Source organism: Hypanus sabinus, chromosome X2, assembly GCF_030144855.1.
Source record: "Hypanus sabinus isolate sHypSab1 chromosome X2, sHypSab1.hap1, whole genome shotgun sequence".
Taxonomy (NCBI): domain Eukaryota; kingdom Metazoa; phylum Chordata; class Chondrichthyes; order Myliobatiformes; family Dasyatidae; genus Hypanus; species Hypanus sabinus.
This window is the reverse complement of record NC_082739.1, coordinates 37,358,319-37,382,297: the sequence shown is the minus strand read 5'-3', so window position 1 is coordinate 37,382,297 and position 23,979 is coordinate 37,358,319. Positions and strand designations below refer to the sequence as shown.

General features: G+C 42.1%; 1 protein-coding gene across 3 annotated transcripts in view; it reads right to left on the bottom strand.

Moving 5' to 3' along the window:
- Positions 1–23,979, bottom strand: part of pknox2 (pbx/knotted 1 homeobox 2) — a 489,281-nt gene that overhangs the window by 172,604 nt on the left and 292,698 nt on the right. For all 3 annotated transcript variants that reach the window (XM_059957270.1, XM_059957269.1, XM_059957271.1), the window contains one exon: positions 22,320–22,428. In XM_059957270.1, coding sequence (XP_059813253.1) covers positions 22,320–22,406 — 87 coding nt within the window. In that variant the 5' untranslated portion in view covers positions 22,407–22,428. The remainder of the gene's footprint in view (positions 1–22,319; positions 22,429–23,979) is intronic.

Genomic DNA, 23,979 nt, shown 5'->3' with positions numbered 1-23,979 from the left:
TTCAGCAGTAAAATCCAAGAGTTCTGAATATAGTCATAAATGAGACTGGCTCTAAAGGAGTAAAGCAGCATGCGCAGATGGATAAAGAAATATAACATTGATTTAGATTCCCAAAATGATTCTGGGAATAATAAGTTGGCTTGGTTAATAAAAAAACAAGGTGACACAACTTCTTTTGCACAAAAGTCTGAAGATGTCATTGAATCAGGAGCCAGAATGGGCTGTTCTATCTTCATATGAGAGTCCAGATAAGTCTACATCTTGCACTGTGCCAGGGTCTAATGTACCAGGCGTCCAAGATGCATCAAGTTTTGGATATCAGTGAGGTGGGGAACTCTGCACTTTTTGCTCTGGATAATGCGATCGACTGAGTAGAGTAGAGTAGAGTAGGAAGGAGTGAACAAAAGGCTATGGTGAGAGGCGCCCCTTAGCTTTCAATGTTAAGTCACCGTTATTTACATTAAATATCAATAAATTGGATTTGGGAAGTAAGAGGAAGCAATCAAAGTATCCCAAGTTCTGGTGAAAATATAAGAGACTGGACTACTACATAGTTGGGACGATGCATAGTCTGGAAGAACGATGTCAGGAAGAAACAAGATTTTAAACAGCAGAGAGCTGTACGTGAGTAGGTACATCAATTATTAAAGACAGCAGTGTGAGTGGGTGAAATCATTAAAAATTTAATCAGGCTCCTTATATACTGCATCTAACCACAAGAAGTTATTGCTGAGTTAGTATGACTATAGCCCCACATAAAAGTCGAACAAGAGCTTCTAACGTGAATGGGTTAATACCATGGGTACAGCGCCTTTACTCGGTTCATTTTTGGAAGGAGACAATAATTAATTGAATGAAATGCACATCCCTGAATGTTACAACTTCGCATTGTTGTTGCTAGCTGTCAGTTCGCATTGAAAACAGCAGTCAATCAAAGGAGATAACCAATGGCAGCTTAGAAACTATAACTGAATAGACATCTAAGGATTTTAATTCGTGTCAGAACAAAGCAGCAATGATTAAAGGGCTGAACTGCAGCCCATCCAGTCGTAAAATCTTTCATTAAATGTTTAAGGCCCAATCTCACTTTACAAAGTCCCTCCATTAATCTTATTACTTCCTCTGCACCCTGTGGTATTTAACACAAATGAGCTAAATGGGTTTCAATTCATTTACTGACACCTCAAAAGATCCCTGGGAAGGGACTGACAATTCAGTGTGTCTGAACGCCAGAGCAGTTCCAACAGTAGCTTGCCAAATCTACCATCACCGAGGGAGCTTTTGCTTTTATATGTCTCTGGATCTGCCTTTGGGACGACCTGTGGCATGGATCTGGTTGTCCTGTCATCAGCACCACATAGAGTCCTGGTCACCTCACTACGGGAAGGATGAGGTAGAATCACAAAGAGTGCAGAAGAGATTCAAGAGGATTCATTACAAAGGGAGAGTGGATCAGCCAGGTATGTTCTCACTGGAGTGTAAGGAGACCGAGGGGTGTCTTTTATAGAAATTCATACAATTATAGAAACATAGAAAATAGGTGCAGGAGTAGGCCATTCAGCCCTTTGAGCCTGCACCGCCATTCAGTATGATCATGGCTGATCATCCAACTCAGAACCATGTACTTGCTTTCTCTCCATACCCACTGATCCCTTTAGCCACAAGGGCCATATCTAACTACCTCTTAAATATAGCCAATGAACCGGCCTCAACTGTTTCCTGTGCCAGAGAATTCCACAGATTCACCACTCTCTGTGTGAAGAAGTTTTTCCTCATCTCGGTCCTAAAAGACTTCCCTTTTATCCGTAAACTGTGACCCCTCGTTCTGGACTTCCCCAACATCGGGAACAATCTTCCTGCATCTAGCCTGTCCAATCCCTTTAGAATTTTATACGTTTCAATAAGATCCCCCCTCAATCTTCTAAATTCCAGTGAGTATAAACCTAGTCGATCCAATCTTTCTTCATATGAAAGTCCTGCCATCCCAGGAATCAATCTGGTGAACCTTCTTTGTACTCCCTCTATGGCAAGAATGTCTTTCCTCAGATTAGGGGACCAAAACTGCACACAATACTCTAGGTGTGGTCTCACCAAGGCCTTGTACAACTGCAGTAGAACCTCCCTGCTCCTGTACTCAAATCCTTTTGCTATGAATGCCAACATACCATTTGCCTTTTTCACCACCTGCTATACCTGCATGCCCACCTTCAATAACTGGTGTACAATGACACCCAGGTCTCATTGCATCTCCCCTTTTCCTAATTGGCCACTGTTCAGATAATAATCTGTTTCCCTGTTCTTGCAACCAAAGTGGATAACCTCACATTTATCCACATTAAATTGCATCTGCCATGAATTTGCCCACTCACCTAACCTATCCAAGTCACCCTGCATCCTCTTAGCATCCTCCTCACAGCTAACACCGCCGCCCAGCTTCGTGTCATCCGTAAACTTGGAGATGCTGCATTTAATTCCCTCGTCTAAATCATTAATATATATTGTAAACAACTGGGGTCCCAGCACTGAGCCTTGCGGATCCCCACCAGTCACTGCTTGCCATTCTGAAAAGGTCCCGTTTACTCCCACTCTTTGCTTCCTGTCTGCCAACCAATTCTCTATCCACATCAATACTATACCCCCAATACTGTGTGCTTTAAGTTTGCACACTAATCTCCTGTGTGGGACCTTGTCAAAAGCCTTTTGAAAATCTAAATATACCACATCCACTGGCTCTCCCCTATCCACTCTATTAGTTAAATCTTCAAAAAATTCTATAAGATTCGTCAGACATGATTTTCCTTTCACAAATCCATGCTGACTTTGTCCGATGATTTCACCTCTTTCCAAATGTGCTGTTATCACATCTTTGATAACTGACTCTAGCATTTTCCCCACCACCGATGTCAGACTAACCGGTCAATAATTCCCCGGTTTCTCTCTCCCTCCTTTTTTAAAAAGTGGGGGTTACATTAGCCACCCTAAATCCTCAGGAACTAATCCAGAATCTAGGGAGTTTTGAAAAATTATCACTAATGCATCCACTATTTCTTGGGCTACTTCCTTAAGCACTCTGGGATGCAGACCATCTGGCCCTGGGGATTTATCTGCCTTTAATCCCTTCAATTTACCTAACACCACTTCCCTACTAACATGTATTTCCCTCAGTTCCTCCATCTCACTAGACCCTCGGTCACTTACTATTTCCGGAAGATTATTTATGTCCTCCTTACTGAAGACAGAACCAAAGTAGTTATTCAATTGGTCTGCCATGCCTTTGTTCCTATGATCAATTCACCTGTTTCTGACTGTAAAGGACCTACATATGTCTTGACCAATCTTTTTCTTTTCACGTATCTATAAAAGCTTTTACAGTCAGTTTTTACATTCCCTGCCAGCTTTCTCTCATAATCGTTTTTCCTTTTCCTAATTAAGCCCTTTGTCCTCCTCTGCTGATTTCTGAATTTCTCCCAGTCCTCAGGTGTCCCATTTTTTTTTGCTAATTTATATGTTTCTTCTTTGGACTTGATACTATCCCTAATTTCCCTTGTCAGCCACAGGTGCACTACCTTCCCTGGTTTATTCTTTTGCCAAACTGGGATGAACAATTGTTGTAGTTCATCCATGCGATCTTTAAATGCTTGCCATTGCATGTCCACCGTCAACCCTTTAAGTATCATTTGCCAGTCTGTCTTAGCTAATTCACATCTCATACCTTCAAAGTTACTCTTATTTAAGTTCAGTGCCTTTGTTTCTGAATTAACTATGTCACTCTCCATCTTAATGAAGAATTCCACCAGATTATGGTCACTCTTACCCAAGGGGCCTCGCACGACAAGATTGCTAACTAACCCTTCCTCATTGCTCAATACCCAATCTAGAATGGCCTGCTCTCTAGTTGGTTCCTCGACATGTTGGTTCAGAAAACCATTCTGCAAACATTCCAAGAAATCCTCTTCCTCAGCACCCTTCCCAATTTGGTTCACCCAATCTATATGTAGATTGAAGTCACCCATTATAACTACTGTTCCTTTATTGCACGCATTTCTAATTTCCTGTTTAATGCCATCCCCAACCTCACTACTACTGTTAGGTGGCCTGTACACAACTCCCACCAGCGTTTTCTCCCCCTTAGTGTTATGCAGCTCCACCCATATCGATTCCACATCCTCCAGGCTAATGTCCTTCCTTTCTATTGCGTTAATCTCCTCTCTAACCAGCAATGCTACCCCACCTCCTTTTCTTTCCTGTCTATCCCTCCTGAATACTGAATATCCCTGGATGTTGAGCTCCCATCCTTGGTCACCCTGGAGCCATGTCTCTGTGATCCCAACTATATCATATTCATTAATAACTATCTGCACATTCAATTCATCCACCTTGTTACGAATGCTCCTCACATTGACACACAAAGCCTTCAGGTTTGTTTTTACAACATTCTTAGCCCTTATACAATTATGTGGAGGGTTCTAGGTAGGATAGATGATAGGGTTTCTATAGAAGTACAGAAGACAGCATTTTGACTGGTTACATTCTTGCCTGGTCTGGAGGATCACAAGTGGCTGCAAAGGGTTGTGAACTCGGCCAGTTCCATCTCAGGCACAACACTTGCCCCAGTAAAGTTATCTTTAAGAGGCAGTATTTCAGGAATATGGTATCCATCACTAAGGACCCTCACCATTCAGGACATGCCCTCTTCAGAGCATCAGAGAGGAGGTACCTGAGTGAGAAGACACACATTCAACAGAAACAGCTTTTCCTCCTCTACTGTCAGATTTCTGAACTCATGGCCACTCCATTTTTATTCCTTTTATTTCGCATGATCTATTTATTATGTAATCTATGTTGACTTGATGTATTTGTGCTGTATTGCTGCTGGAAAACTACAGATTTCACCTTATGTAAAACAGTGAAGTTGATTCTGATAGATGGACAGAGTCTTGCTCCCAGTGTCAGAGAATCTAAACTCGAGGGAGCAGGTTTAAGGTGACAGGGAGAAATGTAAAGGAGATCTGAGGGGAAAGTCAGGGTGGCAGTGATTTGGAATGAACTACCAGAGAAGGTGGTAGAGGCAGAAGAAATTACAATGCTTAGAGGGCATTTGAATAGCTACTAGGATAGGGAAGGTGTAAGGGGATATTGGACCAATGCAGGTCTAATACATTAACAATGGGATGGGTGCAGGTAGCTATTTGATTGGCAACGAAGAGTTAGGCCTAAGGGCCTGTTTCTGTACTATACAGCTATATGACTGTAACCAGATGCAGACTCCAACCATTAGATCACATGAAGGTTCCAGATTGAAAGGTTTTAGCCTGAAATGTCTATTGTTTATTAGTTTTCTCATAGATGCTGCCTGACCTGCTGAGTTCCTCCAGCATTTTGTGTGCGTTGCTCAAGATTACCAGCATCTGCAGAATCTCTTGTGTCTGTTAGATCAGGCAATTGTTTTAATACCACTACTTTTCTTAGTGTGATATGCTATGAGGCCATGGCCAGTTAACTACTGTATCTGCTGGGTCTCCAATTCTTATTGGGGAACAAAAATAAAAGTACTAAACTGCACTTCCAGTTATTGACCCAACACAGCAAGTAATAGAAATGGAAAAGAGCTGATCTTGAACAGCCCCACATCCATATCAGAATCAGATTTATTATCACCAGCATGTGACATGAAATTTGTTAATTTAGCAGCAGCAGTTCAGTGCAATACATAATCTAGCAGAGAGAGAGAGAGAGAAAGAAAGAGAAAATAATAAATAAAATAAATCATAATAACAAATAAAGTAAATCAATTATGTATATTGAATAGATTATTAAAGAAGTGCAAAAACAGAAACACTGTATATTAAAAAAGTGAGGTAGTGTCCAAAGCTTCAATGTCCATTTAGGAATCAGATGGCAGAGGGGAAGAAGCTGTTCCTGAATCACTGAGTGTGTGCCTTCAGGCTTCTGTATCTGCTACCTGATGGTGACAGTGAGAAAAGGGCATGCCCTGGGGTGCTAGAGGTCTTTAATAATGGACGCTGCCTGAGACACCGCTTCCTAAAGATATCCTGGGTACTTGTAGGCTAGTGCCCAAGATGGAACTGACTAGATTTACAATCTTCTGCAGCCTCTTTCGGTCCTGTGCAGTAACCCCTCCATACCAGACAGTGATGCAGCCTGTCAGAATGCTCTCCGCGGTACAACTATAGAGGTTTTTGAGCATATTTGTTGACATGCCAAATAGCTTCAAACTCCTAATGAAGTATAGCCACTATCTTGCCTTCTTTATGACTACATCGATATGTAAAACAGCATTGGCCCTGAAATACTAGTTAACAGCTAATATTATTGAGGAAACTGTAACACTTGCTCTGAAATGGGCCACCTTCACATATGACAGTAATGCTAGGGATGTTACAACTTCTGCTCCAATCCTGCCTCAGACCTTCCACCAGAGAGAGCTCCAATCCTGCTCCACTTTCCCTAAAAACATGCAATCTTCCACAAATTCAACCAGTACTCCTCCAGTAACAACATCAGAAACTGCCCAAATCCTGATGCCGCAGTCCCTTAACCAGAAACCAATACAACCCAGCAGCTTTGGCCTCAAAGCTGGATGCTCACATGCAATCAAAGCCTTTCAGTCCAAAAGAGATACTCTGCTCCATTCCATCCCAGGCTGCTCTATGAACAGGGAACCTGCTCCATTCAAATTCTTTCCCATTCTAAACACCATGAGGCCACCTTTCCTCTCCAGCCAATTTCCTTGCATGCTGAGGCAGCCGGGGGTGGGGAAGTTGAGAAACTGTCATCCAACAAATAGTGCGCTTGACAGAACAGGCACTTGGTACAGATGATTTGGTGGGCAATGAAAAGGAGAGCTGTTGTGCTACCTGACACAAGGGAAAAGCTTCTCTCCTTCCCCCTCCCATTCCCTCCCCTAGGGAACTCTTTCTGGATTTTGATCTCAATCCCATTTTATTAAACAGTCAATTTGTTTCTCAAGGGAGTGACAAGGATAAGGTTGCTTGGTTCATTATCAGCTCTTTCAAAAGCCATAAATTCTTAATCCCTGCTTCAGTGTGAATTAAATTGGGCTCTTCACACTCAACTAACCCCATTCTACATTCCTTTGTACTTCCAGCTCTTAAATCTCCACAGGTTTTTAAGTTTTATTTGGTCGTCTCACGCTCACCTACTACAGATACCAGTCTCCCCAGAGACCTCTATAGAAGCTTAGTCGTTGTGCTATCAAGCCTGTGGAAATGACTGACAGCCACTGTCTGCAATAAATCCCTCCGCCACAAATCCTCAAGGACAGAATTTATGCGCAAAGAACAAAGAAGCTTAATTTAAGACATTCCAATTTATTTTCATTCTCCTGATCACTGGGCAAATCGGAGCGGCAGCAGATTGTTAATGAGTGGGTGCTTGATGAGTCTATTTGTCTCAATATGTACCACAGAGCTCTGACAAGATAAATCAGCACCCTGTGTTATAGTATGTACATGTGCCAGCTCCCTAGGCATTTCAGGTAACCGATTCAATGTCCAGCGCCGTAATAAGGCATAATGCCAATCGAGTTTCAATCCCTGATAGAATCACAGAATTCGAGAATCAGGGAACGAGGCCATTCAGCTCTCCATGTCTATACTGACCAGTGGGCACCCATCTGTACTACTATCTTTTAGCACTTCACCATTGCTTTCTATACCTAAGCAATTCAAGTGCTTGTCTACATACTTCGTAAATGCTCAGTGACTGTGATACCACCACTCTGATCTCTAAATTGCTAACACCTTATTCCAAATCTAGGTTCTGTAGATTAGCCTACCTCTAATATAGGGAAAAGTTCCCCACAGTGTATGAAGCATGGTGGTGGCTGCATTATGCTGTGGGGATGCTGTGGAAGGCCTGTGAAAGTAGAGGGTAAAATACAGGGAAATCCTGGAGGAAAACCTGATGCAGTCTGCAAGAGGGCTGCGACTTGAGGGAAGATATGTTTTCCAGCAAGCCAATGACCCCAAATATAAACCCAAAGCTACACAGCAATGGCTTAAAAACAACTAGGTTAATTTCCTGGAGTGGCCAAGTCAGAGCCCAGACCTTAACTGAATTGAGAATTTGTGGCTGGACTTGAAAAGGGCTGTTCACTCACGATCCCCATGCAATCTGACGGAGTTTGAGCAGTTTTGTAAAGCCGAACAGGGAAAATGTGCAGTGTCCTGATGTGCAAAGCGGATAGAGACCTATCCACACAGACTCAAGGCTGTAATTGCTGCCAAAGGTGCATTTACTAAATACTGACTTGAAGGGGGTTGATAATTATGCAATCAATTATTTTGTGCTTTATATTTGTTATTAATTTAGATCACTCTGTAAAGATCTGTTTTCGCTTTGACACAAAACTGTCTTTTTCTGTTGATTAGTGTCCAAAAAAAGCCAAATTAAATCCACTGTGATTCAGTGTTGTAAGGCAATAAAACTTGAAAACTTCCGTGGGGAGGGGGTGAATACTTTTTTTAGGCACTGTACATCAGGATGCTCTTTGTTTGCTGCAGCTCAGTATTCAATACTAACATCCCCTCAAAACTATTCAATAAGATTCAAGACCTTGCCCCAATACCTCCTTGTACAATTCGATCTTTGATTTCCTCACTGCAGACCTCTGTCAGTTCAGATTGGCATCAATATCTCCTCTACAATTTCAAACAAGAAAAAATCTGTCTAAGCTAGAAATCCAAGCAACACACATAAAATGCTAGAGGAACTCAGCAGGCCAGGAAACATCGACTGTACTCTTTTTTCCATAGATTCTGCCTGGCCTGCTGAGTTCCTCCAGCATTTTCTGTGTGTTGTTCCTCCACAATCTTCATCAGCACAGATGCACCACAAGGCTGTGTGCTTAGCCCCCCCCTGCTCTACTCACCTTACACTTATGACTGTGAGGCTAAGCACAGCTCCAATGCAATATTTAAGTTAGTTAACAACATCACTGTTGTAGGCCAAATTAAAGGTGGTGACCAATCAGCATTTCGGTGGGAGATTGAGAAGGTCTATGAGCCAGTTCTCATTAGGGGATCAGAAGTGGAGAGGGTCAGCAAATTTAAACTTTTTGGTGTTATCATTTCAGAGGACCTGCCCTGGGCCCAGCACATAAATGCAGTTACAAAGAAAGCACGGTAATGCCTCTACTTTCTTAGAAGGTACCAAAGATTTGACGTGACATCTCAAACTGTGACAAACTTCTATAGGTGGGTGGTGGAGAGTATACTGACTGGCTGCATCACACTTGCCCCATCACTGAACTATTCCCCCAACCTACAGACTCACCTTCAAGGACTCCTCATCTCATGTTCTCAATGTTTATTGCTTATTTATTTATTATTTCTTTCCTTTTGAATTTTCAGAGTTTTTTGCATACTGGCTGAACGCCCAAATTGGTACTGTCTTTCATTGATTCTATTATGGTCATTATTCTATTGTGAACTTATTGAGTATGCCTGCAAAAAACTGAATCTCAGGGTTGTTTATGATGACATATATGTACTTTGATAATAAATTTACTTTGAACTCTTTTGCTTTATGTTAATGATTTGCACCCAAATGTACGGAGTATACAGTCATTTCCAAGTTTGCAGATACAAAACTTGGTGATATTATAAAATGAGAGGAAGAACGCTGACTGAGCTTTCCTGGTGAGGAAGTTAAGGGTCCAGTTGCAGAGGGAGGTACAGAGGCCCAGGTTTTGGAGCTTGTTGATTAGAACTGAGGGTATGATCATGCTGAACGCTGAGCTGTAATCAATAAACTGCAGCCTGGTGTAGCAGGCTGAACTCAGCAGGTCAGGCAGCATCTATGGAGGGAAATAAACAGTTGATGTTTCAGGCTGCCTGATCTGCCATGCTGTTCCAGCATTTTGTGTGTCTATCTGCAGAATCTCTTGTGTCTCTAGCTTCTTTAGTCTCTCCTCTTACTTGAAATAATCCATCCCAGGCAACTTCTGGCTGACACCTTTCCAGAAATGCAGCCACGTAGTATTCCAGCTGAGGTCTGACCAACATCGTATAAACTTGGGGTATAACCTCCCTGTTCTTGTATTCATGAAGGCTGGTACCAACAGTTCATTTAAATTTTTTTTATTTCCTGCTAAATTCACTGCCAGTTCTTTTTGAGGGGTGCCACCTAAAAGTTCTTCTCTGCTCTCCAGAAAGATTCTCTCCTATCCATTTTGCCTTGTTCCTCCTTCAGTGGTTTTTCCTTCCTCTCAGGTCTTTAATTAGGTATTGATCAAGACTTGCTTCCACAGCCACATTTTTTTTTCCTGAGCAAATATCTCTAGCTCCAAGTCGTCCTATTTGGATTTCTACTTAATTTCTGTCCTTCATAATTTGGACTCACCCAGAGTCTTCAACCATGGAGTGTTTTTCAGGCAACATTCTCATCACTTTCCAAGATCCATGTTTTACATTATGCTCCAGTGCCCCTGACAACCTCTGCAACAATACTGACTCACTCGACCTCATGGTCCACAGTTCCACTTTATTCTCTAACACGTTCCGTGCTCCAGCAGATAACATTTTTTCTTCCTTTCCAATATCATAAGCTGCAATAGCTCTTGGAATATCCCTCCCGACCTATCACTAAAGAGTCTTTCAAATTGCCACAGGTGTACCGTGGAGAGCTTTTCCTGGCTGGTTGGATCACAGTTTGATATGGAGATTTCAATATGCAGTCAGTTGTAGGCTCAGCCAGCTCCATCATGGGCATGATGCTCCTCACTATCAAGGAGATCTTCAAGAAGTAATGCTTCAAGAAGGTGGAATCCATTTTTAAGGACTCCCACCACCTGAGACATTTCCTCTTCTCGTGACTTCCATTAGAGGTGGTACAGGAGCATGAAGACATTTTAGGAACATTTTCTTCCCTTCCACTATTTAATTTCTACATGGTCTATGTAGCAAACACCATCTTATTATTCTTTTGCACTATTTTTATTTATTTTTATAACTTACGGTAATTATGTCTTAAACTATACTGCTGCCACAAGACAACAAATTCCATGTGATAATAAAGTTGATTCCCTTCACTTTCCACTGACCCCTGTCACTTGCCTGCAGAAGTTGGTGAAGATAGCTCACTACCACCTTCTGAAGGGGAATTGAATGAGGTTAATGTTGCTCTTCCAACTTTACAGACGCTGCCTGACCTGCTGGATATTTACAGGTCTGCACCTCAATTCCAGAAATGTTTGCTTTCATTTCTCTCTCTCCCTCTCTCTCTGCTGATATCACTGCACCAACCCATGCATCTCACTGAAAGGTGAAAAAGCAATGAAGTAGTGAATAGTTGAACTACTAATGTACGTTCTAAAACAGTTGATGAGAATTGTTTTTATTGTAGTGAAATAAATAGCTTTATTTGTACTGTAGCTTTAAATAGATTTGAATCTTTTTGCAATTATTTGACACTGCTTTGAATTTGCAGTTCCTATTTTCTTTCACTGTGCATCATAAATCAAAATTCTTTATAGTTTTTATATAATGGACAGAAAGGGAGAGGAGGGCACTGGGGATGTGGTCTGGGAGCCAACGAGGCAATAACCCAAAAAAGTTCGAGAACCACTAATTTCGAGCCATAGAGCATGGAAACAGATCCTTTGATCCAACACGTCCATGCTGACCACAATACCTATCTGAGCTACTCCCATTTCCCTGCATTTGGCGCATATCCTATTGAACCTGTTCTATTAACTCCCCTGCCTAAATGGCTTTTAAAACATTTTGTCAGCTTTTCTCTTGGTCTCCACCCTTTCACTGACATTCCCTTCATTCTCTCCACCCCTCCTCTTCTCTGCAACCGAAAACATGCTTGTTTCTAACTTTGCCTACTTCTGGCGAAAGGTCATGAACCTGAAATGTTAAGTCTGTTTGTCTCACCACAGATGCTGCCTGACCTGATGATTATTTCCATCATTTTCTATTCTTGTTTTGGACCTCTAACTTGCGCAGAGTTTGGCCATTGTTGTAAGTCATTGGGCTGGGGGGAGCAGTGACCTACCTCAGAGTGGGTACTGCACCTCACTGGACATTAAGCTAAAGAGGTTGACACTCGGTGGAGGAGATCACAACATAAGTGGATAGGGAAGCCATCAAAATGCAGTGGCTAGAAAGGGGAATTCAAAATGTGATCTCAATCCTGGAAAAAGTTTATTAATATCATGCATCTGATTAAGGTCAGTGGAAATGTTATTAAATCCCAGAAAACAACAACCAAACTGCAACACTCACCGTAACACACCTTTCAGTAAGTCATTCGCATACAAATCAAGGGATCTGGTGTGGCCTCCTGCATTCCCGAGGTGTTTGCAGGACCTGGGTGGTGTTCATGAGTCACTGAACATTTAGGTACAACGATAGTATTTGGATGTGTGTACAAGAGTCATGTCACCTTGTTCCAATTATATAGGGTCCTGACTATACTGCATCTGGCATACTGGGTGCAGACCCTATCTAAGGAAGAATATATGTGATAGAGGACTACAGCAAAAGATCACACATCGATTCCTGAGTATTTCATCTGGAGAGACTGCACATTACAGGCATTATAAGTTTGGATTCCTGGGGGGAGCATGATAGCGTAGAGATTCTTTACAGCACCAGCTGTAAGAACAGGGTTCAATTCCCACTATTGTCCGCTAAGAGGCTGTACTGCATCAAATCAATTCTGAGAACGTGGCGAGTGCGCATGTGGCCGACGGATCGCGCGGTGAGTCAATTGGGCCTCCTACATACGGGAGACACTCCCTTTTGGAGCTTGTTTTTTCCTCTTGGTAGGCTCAGTTCATACATAGCTCCCACACTATAGGCTGCACACTGTGTAGTGTTAGTAGCGTGACTCAGGAAAAAAAAGCATTTCATCACACTGTTGCAGTTCTTGCCCCACGGATGTGTTACATGCTGCAAGGTTTCACTGTGAATGTAATGGCCTCTCTGTAATGTTTCATTGCTAAGGTAATGGTTTCTCTGTAGCAGCAATGTTTGGGTTATGACTAGAGATAACGGGGGCTTTGGAATTTCCGCTAGCCAATGAGAGGCATGTTGTTCTTTCTTGTGGGTCTTTCTTGTGGGATTTTGCGGTCTTTTGTTGGCGAGAGATGAAGTGAGAAGATGCGAATGGAACGAGTTGGTGGACCGGTGGACGGAGTGGACTTAAAGCGAGGGACTGACAGTCAGTGACGCTTGGAGGAGGTCGATGGGGGACAAATGGACAAACCCGTGAGCTCCAACATGCATGTTAGGCCGTTTCATTAAAATGGGCCCTTTTACTTTTTATTTTCTTTACTAACCCTATAGTCAGATTCAGATTTGTAAAGTTCAATTGTTAAGTTGCATATGGTGTCCAGTCTGATATTTTGAGGTTTGGATTTGTCTCTGGGCAACACATTACGCAGCATCCACACAAACGAGATTTCTCAGTTTGGCAGGGCCAGAGGCTGCCTTCCCCTAGACAAACGCATGCTGGCCAAACCCGAGGATTACAGAGATATAACACTTTATTTCCAGGCCCCTCTTCTCCAGCTGATTCTCAACATAAAACAGAAGTAGAAGGAGCCTGCTCTTCCTTTCTGTGTATATTAGAAGAAGAATAGCCCTTAATTCTGCAGTGGAATTATTGTCTTTTGACGGTGTTTCCGTAGCAAGCTATTATTATTTTTACGAGGCCGAGTTGCTAGCTCGATGCTCAACCCGACTTGGATTCGAACTCAGGAACCTTCGCTCCGGAGTCCGGCGCTGATATTATTGCACCACCAAGCGAGACATTCTGTGTATATTGACTGATCTTTTATCTCAGCCCTTCTTTCCATATCCCTCAATATTCAAAGATTTGGCTTGAATATACTCAGGGACTGAATCTCCAGTCCTGTCATGGACAGAGCATACAAATGATTCAGTAGTCTCTCAGTGCTTTTCACCTATGCCCTAAATGGCTGATCTCCTTCTTTGAGGCCTTGAACCTAGCAGTCAGAAGAAGCATCAATTTGGCATCAACCCCCATGAAACCCTTTTGTATGTATCAATGAGATTACTACTCATTCTTCTAAATTCCAAACAGACTAAAGATAAAAATTAGAAACACGGGAACATCTGCAGATGCTGGAAATCTAAAGCAACACACACAAAATGCTGGAGCACTCCAGCAGGCCAGGAAGAACCTGTGGAAAAGAATAAACAGTCGGCATTTCGGGCCGAGTCCCTTCATCAGGACTAGATTGGCTTGTACATCGAAACATACAGTGAAATGTATCATTTGCATCAAATCAGATCAGCGAGGATTGTGCTGGCCAGCCCGCAAGACGTCGTTATGTTTCTAGTGCCCACAACTCACCAACCCTAACTGCAGGACTCTGGGATGTGGGAGAAAACCAGAGCACCCAGAGGAAATCCATGTGGTTATGGGGAGAACATACAAACTCCTAACAGGATGAAAGATCAGTGCTGATAGTATGTTTATTCCCATAATCACAAACCACTTTCCCCTCATCCAACTATCTCTTCCAGTGGTTTTAGTACAGATCTTTCATGCCTTCCCTTCCTTGACCGTACCTTTCTCTTTTCAGAGAACCTAGAAACTTCCAGGAGCTGTCAGAGGACATGAGTTGAGAGTTAGGAGGCAAACGTTTAAGGGTAACACGAGGGGGAATTTCTTTATTCAGAGAGTGGTAGCAGTGTGGAACGAGCTTCCAGTAGAAGTGGTAGAGGCAGGCTCAATATTGCCATTTAAAGTAAAATTGGATAGGTATATGGACAGGAATGGAGGGTTATGGGCTGAGTGCGGGTCAGTGGGACTAGGTGAGAGTAAGCGTTCGGCACGGACTAGAAGGGCTGAGATGGCCTGTTTCCGTGCTGTAATTGTTATATGCTTAATTAGAAAGAGTCAAATTCACTGGATCTACACTCTCAAATGCGGGCACTTCACAAACACAATAGAGTAGATGAGAAGTAGTACTTGCAGTGGTGAGTTACCAGTCCTGAGTGGAGAGCAGCCTAGGTGAAGGGATGGTGCCAACCAGCGCTCTAGAGGGGTAGTGTGTGCAGCAGTTCTCAGAGTCGATGGAACACTGAATGAAGTTGATGAACGTGAACCTACTTAGGGATTTGTCCAACGTGCATCAAAGCTGATGTTTGGGTGGCCAGAGGCCTGAGCAGCAAAACACTGATTTTGTGCACTTCTTCACTGAGAACACAAGCTGGATCCTTTAATAGGGGAGTAGCGATCAGGATCATTTCAGCAGCAGTGATAACCAACAGTGTTCTGACCTCAGCCATGCCACCTCAACTTGCTGGCATCTTGGCTCCAGACTCTTATCATTGCCAAGGGCTTTGAGGGTGTCCCTGCACTTCCAGTAGGTTACCCTTTATCACATTGCTAGTCTGGCTAATGCTCTGCCCTGGAAGGATAGCTTGGACGCATTAAGATTCTCTATAACACTTGATTCTGCATCGCGCTATTATACTACCTTATACTGCCTCAGTGCACTGCTGTTAAGGAAATTATTTGTGCGGATGGAATGCAAAATGAAGGTTTTCCACAATATATGTGACAATAATAACCCTATTTAGCAACTGAAAATCAAAGACACGTGCTCCTCCCAATGCTACTCAAATCATTCATTCTCAATGGCCCACCAGTGGGATAGCGCAGACTATTTCCACAAGGCGATGTGGAAAACATAAGTCAACTGCAATCTGGCTAATTGCCATCCTATTAGTCTACTTTCAACCAAATGATGGGAGCTGTCATCAACAGTGCCATCAAGCAGCACATCCTCACCGATAACCCACTTACTGATGCCCATGGTGAGTTTTGCCAGGACCATTCATCTCCAGATTTTAATCACAACTTTGGCCCAAACAAGGCCCAAGGAGCTGAATTTGCTGGGAAAAGAACTGAATGTTCTGGGGTTGACAGTGAAAAATCGAGGCACAAAGATCGTTCAGAAGTCTGGAGGTTGAGGTCTGATGGTCAAAGCTCTGGATATATGTGCCTGAAGTTCACTGGGGAACTCAGAGGCCCATTGTCCACAAGCCTGCTGGAGACCTGGAGTCCTGTCCTGTGGCTGCAGGACTGTTTATGTAGGTGGGAGGGAGAAAAGGGGCTGGTTTTGCTGTTGTTGTTTTGTTGCTTGTTGTATTCTGGTTGTTCTGCTGAGCATTGTGGGCTTGTTATGTTGGTGCCAGAATTCGTCATGACACTTGTGGGCTATCCCAGCACGTTCTTGGGTTGCGTTGACTGTTAATGAAAACATCAAATTTCACTAGATGTCTTGATGTACAGGTGATAAATTAATCTAAATTTGAATGCGAGAGGCTGAGCGTGCTATCAAGGTGTTCTGAAAATTAAAGACAATGGGCAAATCTGAAGCCAAGGAAAATGACCATAGACATTAGAGGTCAACCACCCTCTTCATCTGTTAAACCAAGGACCTTCCTTCCATCACAAGGTTAGATGTGGGGACACCTACTGACAACTCACCCTCATCTCCTCAGCAAAGCAAGCCAACTCTGCCCACGTGCAGAATATTTTACACATCATGCAAGCAATGAAGTCCCAGTAAACGACCAATCGTCATCAAGCACCCCCCCCCCCCAGCCCAATCAATATCCTGGTGAATCACCAGTGACTAAGGGTGAAACAGGACCAGCTCCATAAACATTGTGGCCTCAAGGTTAGGTCAGAGACTGGCATTCCATGGAAAAAGACACACCTCCCTAACGTCCGAAAGCCTTTCTGCCATTCCTAAATCAGAAGTTAGGATTGCAATGGAATATCTTCCAATAGCTTGGAGGGGAGTGGCTCCAACAACTATCAAGAGGCCCAAAGGTGTCCAAGACAAGTAGCTTTTATGACTGATGCCTCATCAACCAACCAAGCTCACCAGAGGCCTTGTACTTTACTTTTACTTGCTCTGCCCTTTCCCTGTAACTATTCTGCATTATGCTTTTATTTTACTACCCTAATTTAATTATGTATGGCATGATCTGATTGAATGGAATGCAACATTAAAACTCTTCACTGTATCTCGGCAACATGGTAATAATAAACCAATAATAATCATTCCCTGCATCACTAGTGCAGTGACTTGGTGTGCAATATACAAGGTGCACTTTAGTTACTCACTCAGGTTACTCTAACATGGAACAGAACAAATCAACTTGGAGGAAGCATTTTGTGTTTCTACTTGGCACCTTAGGAGGCCATTTGCTGAAGCAGCAGACTGGATATCAGAATATGAATTGTTTTTCCATACCACATGAGATAAAGGGATTTGGCACCACACCACTGAATCCCAACAATGGAATGCTCACGCGGGCACAGTGTCATGAAAGTTATTTACTCCAGAAAGTGTTCTGTTCTTGCAATAGCAGAAGAGCTAATTTTGATGCATAAAATTAGATGTCTAGAGTGAACAGGAAGGATACATTTATCTTAGAATAGAGCTCTATAACTTTGGTGTCGCAGATTTAAAGCAATTCACACATTATAAACAGAGAAAAAAAAGAGAAGCAAAAGATCAAAGGGTTGTGATGGTTGGCTCAAAATGTTGTCTATTTGCTTCTGTATGATCCTCATGTCCTGTAATACTTCCTGTGTCTCGTTCTGTAAATCTCAGTCTTAACCACAACTCAATGATATGAAATGCGTCCTTATCTGGTCATCCTTATGTTGGTTATCCCCTTATCCTGAGAACGATGCTAACTCTAGACTTTATTATTTCCGTTACTTCCATTCCATTCTAGTATTTCCATTAACTCTAATGGAAATACTTTTAGTTGCATTTATCTTGCTAATTTATCCCCACCTTCTCTATGAAATTACTGCATTTTTTTTAAAGTAAGAATAGGCCAGACTTCTCCAATCTCTTCTCCTTGAACAACTTCTCCATCACAGGAATGAACCTATTTAACCTATACCCCAATGGCTCCAAGGGAAGTATAGTATCCATTAGGTGCATGGATTAAAACTGCATCATTCTCCAATCAGCCAGTTCGCTCCCTCCTCCTTCTTTCTGCCATTCGTTTCACCCAATATGCAGGTGACGGCAAGTTCTCTCAATGGTGCGTGATGCAGTATAGAGCAGATTACCATTAAGACTAATTCTGCCAAGCTCCTCCACAATTATCCAGGCAGCTGAACCTGCTATTTTACCATAAGACCATAAGATATAGAAGCAAAATTAGGCTATTCATCCCACTGAGTCGTGCTCTGCCATTCAATCTTAGCTGATTTTTCCCCAAACAAGAGAAAATTTGCAGATGCTGGAAATCCAAGCAACACACACAAAATGCTGGAGGAACTCAGCAGGCCAGGCTGCATCTATGGAAAAAGAGTACATTCGACATGTTGGGCCAAGACCCTTCATCAGGACTGGAGAAAAAAAGATGAGGAGTCAGAGTAAGAAGGTGGGGGTCCATTTTCCTGCCTTCTCCTCGAACCTATAACCCTTTTACCAGTCAAGAAGCTATCAATCTCTGTCTTAAATACACACAATGACTTGGCTTCCACAGCACTCTGTGGCACTGTATTCCATAGGCTCACCACATTTTGGCTGAAGAAATTCCTCCTTACTTCAGTTTTAAAGAGATGGCCCCTTTAAACCTGAGATGAAATGGGATCCTAGAATCCCATACCAATGGAAACATCTTATCTATGTCCAATCTATCCAGGCCTTTCAGCATTTGGTGGATTTCAGCGAGATCCCTCCTCATCCTTTGGAAATTCATCAAGTACAGGCCCAGAGCCATCAAACACTTCTCATAAATTTATCCGTGTATGGCAGAGAAACATACATCACCCATCAGACCCCAGATTAGCAGTGACGTGCAAGATGCATTAAGCAGTCATATCAGCTGGAATGTGAGGAAGATGAATCACTTCCAGTTGCAGTATGCTGTATCTTTGGTATTTGGTATCTGCAGATAAACATGTATGTAATGAAAGGCACCCCTCATCTTGCTTCACTCTGCCTGCTGCTCTCTGACAAAACAGACTGAAATTACTTTACTGCATTGGAGCAGTTAGTCACTGCACAATGGAAGACAATCGCCAATGCAGCAAAGATCCAGCAGCCTATCATTTCGCATTTTCCCCTCCCCCTCCTACTTTCAAATCTCTTTCTATCTTTCCTTTCAGTTAGTCCTGACGAAGGGTCTCAGCCCGAAACGTCGACAGCGCTTCTCCCTACAGATGCTGCCTGGCCTGCTGTGTTCCACCAGCATTTTATGCGTGTTGCTTGAATTTCCAGCATCTGCGGATTTTCTCGTGTTTGCCACATAAAAATATTAGACCACACTGACAGCCACAAACACGGCAGTCCTCACATTACTCTGTCACAAACCTGCAGCATGACATCCTTATTAAGCATGAATAGCTTTGATGAGCCTTACTTGGAAAATTGCACTGTGGAGAGGCTGTATGAACATGGTCCACAACGAAGAGCCCTTCTTACCCCCAGCTCCTCCTCATCCTTGTAGGAGCTTATACTGGCCATTTGTCCACTGCTTTGGTCTTTATCATACTGCTCTTCATGGAGAAAACCAAATAATCACCCTCACTGGGAGTAATCGCTACTACAGAGACTTTGAAGTCAAGACAATTTCTTTCAGCATCTGGCATAATACTCACCATAGACCTTAGCAACCTCAGAGATCTCTGGAAAACACTAAACTGTCAATCTGCCAAAGCAGCAACTGGCAAAATCTTACATGCAAGGAGCTCCTACTATAAGAAGACACTAGCTGTGAGAAATGATGACATCAAATAAAGCATTCCATACCGATTACCTCCAATTTTGGGTAATTATATAGGAATTAGCCCTTGACCAGCTGATGTCCATCCCCATATGAGAAACTGCACGATTCACATTGCAAACCTGTTCTTACATACCACTCATCAGATAATAACTAATTGAGCAACATACAATCTGGTCTCCCGTCGGAAGTCCTGACGAAGGGTCTCAACTCGAAACGTTGACTGCTCATTTCAACGGATGCTGCCCGACCTGCTGAGTTCATTCAGCTTTTTAGTACGTCTACAATCTGGTCTACTTGCACTGCATTTTCTCTATAACTCAAACACTATATTTTGCATTTTGTTTTGTTTTCATTTCGTACTACATTGATGTATTTATGTATGGAATGATCTGTTTGGGTGGTTTGCAAACAAAGGTTTTATCACTGTATCATGGTGCATGGGACAATACCCACCACATTGCCAAAAGGAATTGGCGTTTCTAAAGAGCTTTCAACTACAAGTAGACACAACATCTTCCTTCAAACTCTTTGGATTGTTCAAGGTGTGTCACAAACAAAATGAAAACCATTGCAACGTGGATTAAGTGGTTGATGATGCAGGCACTTTCACACTTACCAGTCAAGTGCGGCCATCTAGAAGAGTTTAGAGGAGCACAAACATTTGATTGCGATAATCAGAGATGCCTTTTCTCTAGATCTTGGTTTGGATCCCTGATAATAATGAATGACTCAAGGTTCCTGAAGTAATTACCTAGACTCTCACAAACTTAAACATTGCAAATAGGAACTGATAATTTATCATTGCTTTTTTGCAAACATGAAAATTAAAGGAAATAAAATCATTTTTTTACCAATATATTAATGATTAAGTCATTTTAGGAGCAAATTACCACAAACATGGTTTTAAAGTTTGTGTCAAATTAATGTTATTTCATCTGCAACTTGTAGCATATTCATTCTATTAATATCTATAGCTACAATATTTAAGGTCCATGCAGCTAACTGAACCTTCTTTCTCCATTTAGAAGACATTGCAATTCACTGTGTCTCCCTGTATGCAAACTAATAGACTGAACCAGTAATGCAGTCCATCTCCCTCACTCATATTGATTCAGCCCGAACACCCAACTATCCTAACTCGTGTCCATTTACTCCAATTAAACAAACCTTGTCCCATTCATTCAATTCTACACAAGCTTATTAACCTATTTCCTAGACACAAAATCCCACATTCGGGTATAAAATATTCACCAATTCTTAAATTTAAAAGAAGGTAAAAAACCAGATTTTCAAGAATGCACAGGATGCAAATAGTTTGATGTCGGTAGAATAGGAAAAGAGGAGGCATTTAGACTGCAAGACCCAAGAATAGATTTAGGCCATTTGGCCCATCAAATCTGCTCTACATTTGATCAAGGCTAATTTATTTTCCCACTCAAACCCATTCTCCTGCCTTCTTCCCGTAATCTTTGACGCCCATACTAATCAAGAAACTCTGTTTTAAATAAATATGCCCAATGACGGCCTCCACAGCTATCTATAGCAATGAATTCCACAGTTTCACCACCCTCTGGCTCAATAAATTCCTCCTCACCTCTGTTCTAAATGGACATCCTTGTATTCTGAGGCTGTGCCATCTAGTCCTACACTCTCCCACTACTGGAAACATCCTCTCCACACCCACTCTATCAAGGCCTTTTAATATTTGGGTAGCTTCAATGAGATCTTCCCTCCTTCTACAGAACGCCAGGGAGTATAGGCTCAGAGCTATCAATTCTGCCTCACATGTTAACTATTTCATTCCCGGGATCATTCTTGTGACCCTCTCCAATGCCAGCACATCCTTCCCTTGATATGGGGCCCAAAATTGCTCACAATATTTCGAGTGTAATCTGACCAGTACCTTATTTAAGGGATCAAATATAAACAAAGGAATCTTACAAGACTCTTCCATGATGACTTTTTGAAAGAAATTATTTGATAAAATCTGGTTTATAGCGAGGAGTCAGAAGAACATACTTGTTCTCTTTTGTGGGGGGGGGGGAGAAGGAAAGATAAATAGACTGTAGATCCATTGTCTATTTACTGTATATGCTTCTACATCAGGAGGATCTCTTATGTTTTCAATACTTGAAGAGTTTTACATATTGAATGTCCTTCCATTATCCACAGTGCAATTTACAAAAAAAAAGTGGAGATGAGAGAAAGGGCTCTGAATTGTTAACAAAGCCGTGGAGTATCTTACGAAAGTGCTTTTTAAAAAAACAAAAATGTCACTAAACAGCGAACAAAGAAGTACTTTGGAAGTTCTATGGCTACTTACACTGCAAACTATACAGCATGAAACCAGCAAACTTTTCCACTGTTCTCCCACATCCGTATGATAATACTAAAAAAGTATGTGGATGAGATCCAATTTTAAAATTAATTTCAGGGATTTCATTCTCAGAATTCCATAAAGAATTCTCAAGGTGAAATCTTACAGACTGCACAGTCGATCTTCATTTACTTCAGACCCACCTGTTGGCTTTCTTGGTACGTTGGAGGGGGCACACTTTGGGTTGCCATCATGGTTAGCGATGATGCAGGGGATGCATGTTGCATCATGGGATTGCTTCACATCTAGAACCTATGGAAACAATAAATAAAAACGGTTTGTACAGCTGCTGATTATATAGACATGACTGTTCAGAAGAAAAACATATGCTTACCCAATTAATGGCATTGAAGCTCCAATTCTAAGAGAAAATTGAACAAGTAGTATGACTTACCTTAGTTTACCATTACAAGGGCATTCAGAATTGGCAATAACAACTAGATCACTTATGTAGCTTACAAAGCCACGTTAATATGCCTTTCAGAAGAGTGAAGAAACTGGCAGGCCGTTTCTGATTTACTAAAATTATAGACTGGTATTAAGTGGAAATAGGGGGAAGGGGAATCAGAGCAGCAGAACCTCAGGTGAGTGCAATGTGCCCTTGGTTCTGATCCAAATGGGCCATAGTGAGGTGGAAGGGAGATGACACTAGAGTGAAGTATAGGGAAAGGCAAGTGGGAGTGGGGCAAGGTAAAGCAGAGAGGGAATGAGAAAGAAAGGAGGGTGAAGGGGAGGAAGGGATCAACACCAGTCTCCCTCTCCTCCCCTCATCAGCACCACTTTAAAAACATAATTGTCCAATGGTCACCAAAATAATTTGTCAGGAAGGAGAAGTCAATGAAGACTAATAAGTACATAAATAATGTCAAAAAAACTGCAGTAAATCACAGGCACACTTCCTGCAAGGCGACCCAAAGTTCAATGCTGGTCACAAACCTTTTTTCCCCCATTTTCTCCATTTATCTAACATCAAGTGTAGATCAGATTTGCATAATTAAAATACAACTTGTTGTTGGACTGTTTTTGTGCTCTTGCAGCTTCTCCTCATTGACAGATCTGGCCACGACAGCAGGAGAAGACTAACGTAAACCAAATCGTGGCCAGGAAACAGTCCTCAACTATCACACTTCTGAAAAAAAAGTCTGGAGTCTGTCGACCTCACTGACTTCACGGGGCCAGCATTTATAATTTGGCTGAAATTGCTCCAAAAAATGAATGGTTAGCCATCTCATTAAAACACAGCCTAGCTGATGGGTCTGGAGTCACATATAGGATATTATTGTACCAAATGGACTTTTTGACAATTCATGCCCCATCTTCTAACAAATTCCATCATCTTCAACCATATGTCACTTACACCTATCACTACCCAACTCCTGACATCATTCTAGCTTCCTGTTCTCCACCCTTCCCCATTGGTCTTCCACCCTCTTCATTTGGATCTACCTACCACCTGCTCGCTTTTGTTCCATCCCTTCCTTCCACCTTTTCAATACTGGTTATCTCCTCACTTTATTTCAGTTGAAGTGAAGGATTTCAACCAAAAACGTCGGCTGTCCATTTCCCTCCATACTCGCTGTCTGCGTTCCTCCAGCACTCTTGTTGCTCCAGGTTCCAGCATATGTTGTCTCATGTCTCCTTTACGGTAAACTGATGGTTTCACTAATATTAACATTTTATTCCAAATTTACCTGAACTTAATTATTCCAGCTGGATTCATATTCATGCATCTTGATCAATACAGCAACTTTGAGTTGCTATCCAGTAACTAACCACTATGCAACAGTATTCCTTAAAATAAGC